This window comes from Lathyrus oleraceus, chromosome 4, assembly GCF_024323335.1.
Source record: "Lathyrus oleraceus cultivar Zhongwan6 chromosome 4, CAAS_Psat_ZW6_1.0, whole genome shotgun sequence".
Lineage (NCBI taxonomy): Eukaryota > Viridiplantae > Streptophyta > Magnoliopsida > Fabales > Fabaceae > Lathyrus > Lathyrus oleraceus.
The window spans coordinates 495,911,372-495,919,052 of record NC_066582.1 but is presented as its reverse complement, the minus strand read 5'-3'; the positions used below and the strand labels follow the sequence as shown (position 1 = coordinate 495,919,052).

General features: G+C 36.2%; 1 protein-coding gene across 1 annotated transcript; it reads right to left on the bottom strand.

Annotated features, from left to right (window-relative positions):
* Positions 1-981: 981 nt before the first annotated feature.
* LOC127076717 (patatin-like protein 4) lies at positions 982-3,124 on the bottom strand. The gene is made up of 7 exons (XM_051018472.1): positions 2,906-3,124; positions 2,625-2,821; positions 2,271-2,436; positions 1,993-2,139; positions 1,609-1,899; positions 1,336-1,508; positions 982-1,248 (listed from the first exon to the last, which is right to left on the bottom strand). Exons 1-7 carry the CDS (start codon positions 3,083-3,085, stop codon positions 1,164-1,166), a joined length of 1,239 nt encoding a protein of 412 aa, XP_050874429.1. The 5' UTR covers positions 3,086-3,124; the 3' UTR covers positions 982-1,163.
* Between the last annotated feature and the right edge of the window lie 4,557 nt (positions 3,125-7,681).

Here is a 7,681-nt window from a genome sequence, read left to right as displayed (position 1 = left end):
AACAAACAAATTAAAGTCCTAAGGAACGTCGTTGATGATAAAGTCAATATTATCTTGTTCATAATCAATACTTCCAACCGTAAGCAACGAGTTCACAATAGCTTTAACAAGTAACACAAATTCAGTGACTGAATTTGTACCTTTCTTGATGGATTTCAATTCAATGTGTAGCTGACGAACACGAGCTTTCATGTGCGCATTGAAGTACTTGAATTCTATCCCAAACGTCAAAGTCATGTTTGCGTGAGAGAATGCGATGAAGAACAAGTTCAGGTGTCGTGGAGAGAAACCTTATGAAAATAGCTTGATCTTGAATGATCCACTCTTCATATTCATGAGAGATTTTTCCTTCAAGTTGATCTTGGGACGTCTTGAACTTAATTGGAATGCGAGGATTCACCACCACCTTATGAACTAGGATCATACTTACAACCTGTTGATTCCAGAGCAGGTAATTGATCTCCTACAATTTCATCGAAAGCTTCAGACCGAAATGATGTGAAGAGGATGAATCAGGTGCAGAAAACACCGTGTGCAGTGGGGATTAACAAAAGTTGTCGCCTGGTGGAGTCGGTGTAACATTGGAAGATTCTTCCCCAGAGACTCAACGAAGAAGATGAAGAAGAGAGAGAAAGTTAGTTACGTAACAGAATTCTATTAGGAGAGAGAGACGATTGATACCATGATAGAATGTATTTCTCACATTGTTCATTTAATCTCTCTTAAGATTTGCAAAACCATAATCACTTATATATGGCAAAGAATGCATGATAAATTGTGCAGAGAGTTAGTTATACTTTATGCATGTATGTGCATGATGATCCAATTATATTAACATACATATGCAAAGTTATCTAACTAGTTGGCTATGCTAGCCTCCTAATAAGCATATACATTGATTTATACTAATTAATTAACATACAAAATTAAATATCTAATAGTGAAAAAATTCAATAAAAGGGACACACAAGATAAAGGAAATGACCAAATTCTTCTTTATTATAAGCAAAAGCATTACAAGGGATACAAAGTGCAGTCCAACGCTTACCCTTATTCATGTACAAAATCACACACACACATAATTGATAAAGCTAGACTAAATACATTTGAGAGCAAACAACAAACTAGAAGAATCACTCAATTTTGTAGCAATATCCACTTGTTTATGCAACAAATGGTCGTCCTCCTTTTTCCATTGATTTCGTTTTTAAACGCAACACCTTCTCAATGTACAGAAACCTAGCCAACCTTCATAAAATATATATAGTAATTAGTCTTTATATTTGTTTAGGAGGTTGAAAAAATTATATGTTATTGTTTTAAAAGTGCACAAACCTTTTAAGAGCCTCATCATTTGTACCCTCACTTGGCTTTTCATGTGGAACAAAAGAAGTTACATCCAAAGTCTTAACAGTTTGTTCCAACAAATCCTCTCCTGCCTTTACAAGTTTTTCCAGACTTTCCTTGCTAGTATCATCAAAACCTATCGATGGATCCAAGTTATATTCCTGCATATTATAAACATGTAATGTTATAGATAATCTAAGAGATTTATGTATATAGTTTGTTTTTCTTTTTTTGAATCAGATACATCAATTTTTCAAGTACCTCGACTCGGAGGTAGTAATTCTCAGAAGACGGGAGGTCCGGGAACACGGATGCGAGGTGATATTCATTCATGTCTGCAGCAGCAGTAGCAAGACCTAAAACTCCAAGGGGTATCCACTGAACAGCTGATAAGAGATGTGCAATTCTAGCATCAACACCTGGAGGCACCAATCTTCCACATCCTAACGACAACAACACGATTTTGATAGGCTCGTTTGAGTTCTTCACACGGATGAAATCAGGATTCTTCGAATTCAATTGTTGTGCAACTTCACTCAATGCAACCAATGCCTGAATATACAATACTTTAGCATGTGAGAAAGTTCATAGAATATTACATCCGTAATTAGTAACTAATCTCTTACTAATTATTGATTAGCTTACCGGATTTCCTGCAGCTACACCTCCATCAACTAAATGGAATTCCCTATCTCCATCCTTGAAGTAATAGGGTGGCAGGAGGGTTGGTGCAGCTGAAGTTCCAATGGATATATCTGACAGTTTTGCATCTAGGCTAGGAACTTCTTCGATCTGTATCAATAAAAACCAATTTATAAGGTGAAGATTGTGATAATTTATACATACATGTTCAAACCGAGTATTATCTGATGTGAAATTCTTTAACACTTATTTATCAAAAGTTATTATTATATCATTATTACCTTAAAGCTTGAGAAAATAACTGGATGGACTTTCAAGATATCGAAAGCTGGAATTACAAGATTGGTCAATGTATCATGCAGTCTTGATTCTTTCAATATCTCACGTGCTTTATCATGTAAGAACTTCCCATTATACTTTGGACGAGGAGAAGTTTGATTCCAACCACTGCAAAAATCAAATGATAGAGTGATTAATAAGTGTGCTAATCTCAAGGTCTCGTATTCAAATTCTATTAGATACCATCATTTTCTGTGTTGGATCAGTCTATACAGAATTTTGTTCTCGATTTAAGTGACTCTCAAGTTTTAAAAAAAAGGAATATTTAAGAAAATTAAATTCTTACGAAATATTACATTGCAGAAGTTTGGTTGAATATAGAAGGACCAAACTCCAAGTAGAATTTTAAGATTTCTGCAGCAGTTGATGCAGGGCGAGTAGGGTCATTTGAGTTAGGAGCAGCAAGCATAGCAGCAATGAGTCCTCCAGTGCTAGTCCCAGAAATCACATCAAAGAAATCTGCAACAGCTGCTTTTTCATCATTTGACACAATCTGAAACCAAATCAAAATATGTTAATACAAGATATATACTAGGGTTTATGTTTTATACGAAATATAACTAGTTAGGGCATTGACCTTAAGAGCATTTTCCAAGCGCTCAAGAACAACAGAAGGAATAATCCCCTTAATGCCACCGCCATCAATGCTAAGAATGGTTATTGTATTTCCATAGGAAGGAGGTGGTAGCTTTGTATTCAATCCACCAATCACTTGACTAGCAAGAACACACGCAAATAAAAGAAAAATATTAGCCATTATATATTAATATTGCTTCAAAAGAGAACAAAGACTTGCATTATAACTTCCAAATATGAAGTGTATTTATAGGCATACATCTGAGTAGAATAGGATCATCTGAATCTGAATGATATTTAAATATACCATGTGTTTCTTTTTGTTGATAAACTACAGTGTGCATGTACTATATTATATAGCACGATGATTTTTCTTAAAACTATAGTAAGGTTTGCACGTTTTTCAAGGGAGATAATCAATCTTACTGCTCACTTAAAATTTTAAGATTAATTACTCTACAAGTTAATGTCGGCACAACACAGAGTAATACAAGGAATACACGTTAATTGGATTTGGATTGTAGACAATACAGTAGATTACCCTATCAAATAGAATTTCGTAGTGGTTCTGATGAATCGGTTTTTCTCGAAGACCCTTTATTTTATTTTTTTAGTCTTTCCTTTCGGTTGATGATGTGCTAGGATTAGAGATGATCTTTCAATAATTTAGCATTCTATTATGCGGCCAATTAGAAAATCTTGGAATTATTTTGTATTTACAAGTAAATCTACTACAATGAAAGATGTGAAATATAGGAGCATCTTCCTTGTTTGGAAAAGGTGTCTAAGTAGGTATGCGATTAGCTCATGTGCTTTCTCCGATCGACTCGAGAACCCTATTCTATGTATGAGTCAATAACCACTTGAGAGTCTTTGTTCCTTTCCTTTGTGGAGTGTTCTTGGTGCCATCCTAGATGTTTATTTGTTTATGTCCGATGATGATTTTTTAGGGAACGAGATCTAACCTTTTTTTTCTTTTGGAATGGTGTTATTCTCTTTTTTGTTATTTGCTTGGATGTTCTGTCGGGCTTTCACATGTGTTTGTTTGTTTTGTGGTATTCGAAAAATGAAAATCGATTTAAAAGTTTTTATTTTGAAAAATATTCCTTTTTGGTACTAAAAGAGAGAAGATTGTGGAAGCTACGGTGGAGCGAAGCTTTGTAAGCAATTATGTGATGCGACTTCTTTGACCGAAGGTTGCGATTGTGATGAATCTTGAATTGTAGACGTTGATCTTGAACCCGTGTTGCTAATCTCTAGTATGGTGGACCCAAAGGGATGTTTGCATGGTTAGCACTTCATCGTCAAAGTTAGTTTAGTGATCAAGATAATCATAGTGAGAGTGGAGATTAAAGATTGTATACATGAAAGTCTCTCGTAACTATATTTATCCCTTGGGTTCAATGGAGCGGACGAGATGAGTGAGCCTTATCTTAGTGGGTCTTTGGCCGATCCAGAACAGTTGATCCCAAGACTCATTTGGCACTCTGGATATCTAGGGAGTCTTTTAGTAGTCGTGGTCGGTCTTTAGAAATGGTTGTCCATGCGTAGGCAGGCATTCATTGCTTTGGTTTTTCCAAAGAGTGATGGGGAACATGAGCGTTAAATATAGTCCCATAATTAAATTGTCTCGCTGTTTTTCTCTTGATGTGTGACCTAAAAAAGTAGAGAGTGGCGTGATGTTATTTACTATGCACATGAGTGCACTTGAGTTTGATTGTGTTTCCAAGGTGAAATTTGACATTTGGTTTACACTTGCTTCTTACTTTTAATAAGATTTGTTTGATTGCCTTCGCCTATATATAAAAGGTATAGGAAATTTTGGGGGGAAATTTTACAACCTTGTAGATTGAAATTCCCTTTTTTTTTTAGTCTTTCCCTATTCTCTTATAGAGTTCTTCCTAGATTAACCGCCATCGCGCATTCAAAGCTTCAACCTTCATATGTCTCATTCGTTTCAATCCATAATGACATAATTATCCATAAACGTAGATGTTATGATATGACATGCATGAAAATAAAAATGAAATCAGGGTAAGTCATTTGCTTCATCAGTAGGAGGTGCAACAACTGTAGGATCTGGAACTGGGTCAGTAAGCTCTGGATCAAAATCAGAAGGGTCAAGAGGAAAGATAAGAGTGGAACTACCAATTTGTTCAACAACAACTCTCACAAATTTCACTTGAGCAAGGACTCGGGCTTTACTAGCTTGCATCTCACCCTTTAATTCTTCCTCAACTTCTCCCAAGTAACTTGACTTTCCTTAGAAATAACTTCAATGCGCCCCATGATGCGTTCTTCCCAAACCTGATTACCTGCCAGAATCTTTCCACACCAGTCGTCAAAGTAGGTTTTCACATCAGCATAAAGTAAACCTACATATGATGAGTTGAGCTCTTCATTAGACGCCTTCACTATCTTATCCTCATAAATCCTACTACCATCAGTATGCAAAAAATAATACTCATTATTTTTGTCCCGATGATATCTGTAGCACCTCAAATTTGCACCCTACCATTGAATACATTCATTTCATATTAGGTCATAGCATTAACGATGTCCACTGCATAACATTGCATTGTCCATTTGCCCAAGTGCAAGCTCAGTTGATGAATCAGGACAAACTGATCAGGAGAATCAGTCAATCAAGCAAGCAAGTGCCATTTTCATTGGGACAAGGCCCTAGGGTTGATTTTTCAAGCTCATATGGTCCAAGGATCATTTTGAAGTGGTTTGGCCAAAGATTGGATGCTCAGAAGTCACCAGTCATTGTTCAGTCAACCAGAAACCCTAGAAAGTCAACTGTGGTCAACTGTGCCCGATTTTATGGATTGGAAGGTGGGAAATGGTTTGAAAGGCCTCATTCATGTCCATATAAGTCTCATTTGATATATCAAAGACCAAGGTTGAAGATTTGGAGGTCAGACAGAAAATTTCCAAAAATAGCAGATGACCTGTAATCTCAGCTGCCCAAAATGGAAACTTTTTCTCCTCAAAATAAATTCATCATACAAGCTTCAAATGGAATTTTGTCCAACATGAAAGTTGAAGATCTTGTTCTCACCATTCCAAAAAGTCCAAGAACTTGAAATTATCATGGGTGGTTTGCAAGATATGGTCAGATGAATTTCAAAAAAGACCCGTAATCAGGAGGCCATAACTACCACATGGATTGCCCAAATTGCAAGTTCTTTATATGCACAAACTCCATTTGACATGTACTTCAAGGGTGCATCATTGTATTTTTCCAAAAGTGGCCAATGCAAAAAGTCACTTTTCAACTGGACTGTTAAATTGGATCAGGGGCAAAATTGTCCAAATGTCAAAATATTTGGAATTTTGAGATGGGACTTTTTGCAACACCTCAGGAATGGCATTTGGAATGTGTTTGAATCATCACTTTATGCATAGGCTTTGTAATTTGAGTTTTGGTTTGAAAAATGCAATGGTTAAAATTGGACATTATGCCATCACATGGTGAAATTGCAAAATACATGGCCAATGGAAATGGGACTTGTTTCTACACATCACATGTGATATTTTGGACTTGCTTGAATCAAAATTGAGCTGATATGTGGACTGATTTGGAGAAAGGGTATTTTTGCCACTTTGAGTGAAAATGCACAATTTGCTAATCTCTCAATTTGGTTAATTACTTGTTTAATCATGGATTAAGCTGACATATATAAGCCTAATTACTCCCTAAACATAACAGAATCCACATTTCACAAATCTAGATCAAAATTCCCTCCATTTTTCTGAATTTTCCTCAAGAACACTTCAAGGCAATTGGATCGAATCTCTCTCATTTCTTCATCAATCTGAAAAATTCTTGGTGCTGCAACTTCCATTCAACCTCTTCTTCGACTGTTTTGGTGAATTGGCTTCAATAGATCCACGATTTGCGGCTGCACATTCAAGATCCTCACATGGTGGTTGTGGATTTCGAGCAACAGGAGCAAAGTTAAGCAAACCTGAGCTTCACATCTTGCTTCCTCAAGCCTATGTTGCTTCTGTTTCATCCAGACACGCGCCAGTTCCATCGAGTTCGCTACTGCATACCAGGTACCTTCGAAATCCGATCGTCGCGTTTCGTTCAATTATTGTATGCGTGTAGTAGAACATGTTGTGTAGATCACGGTGCTGGTTTCAGAATTGTAAATGATCAACTGTAGTGTGAGAAATCGCGACTCGAAGTTTAGATCCAAAACCCTAGCTTGCGCGATTCGTTCGATTTAGGAACTTTTAGCCAAAAATAAGTTGATATTCGTGATCCTTAGGCTCAGACGGTTCGAACGGATATCTATTTGCTAGTTTTGGTGACGATTTGGAAAATCGGTGTTCTTGAGGGGCCTGGGTTGGAGAAGAAGAAGTTTTGCGCAAAAGCCTGTTGGATCCGTGTTTTCATTTGAAAATTCAAATACGGCGTTTACCGCCCTCGCGCAAATAATTACAAAAATGCCATTGCTTAATTTTAATTAATTCACATAATATCCAAATAAATACATAACACCTTGGAAAATTCATAGAAAAATGTAGAAAAATCAGAAAATTGTGAAAATTATTTTGTTGACTTTGTCATTGACTGTAGATGATTTTTGACCTATTGGTCAAAGTTGTGCTTAGTAAAATTATCAGTTGACCTAGGGTTCCTTCACACATGTGTATTTTTGATACCTTGCACCATTTGATTCATGAAATGCACATAATGTAAAATAAATTCTTGCCAATTTTTGTGATGATTGTTGACTGGATGAGGTTTATTTCCATATAAATT

Coding starts and splice junctions, on each gene's coding strand:
- LOC127076717 (XM_051018472.1), bottom strand. CDS start 3,085: ATGGCTAATATTTTTCTTTTATTTGCGTGTGTTCTTGCTAGTCAAGTG. Junction 1,509..1,608: donor ATTACTACCTCCGAGTCGAG/GTACTTGAAAAA, acceptor TATAATATGCAG/GAATATAACTTGGATCCATC. Junction 1,249..1,335: donor AATGATGAGGCTCTTAAAAG/GTTTGTGCACTT, acceptor TATTTTATGAAG/GTTGGCTAGGTTTCTGTACA.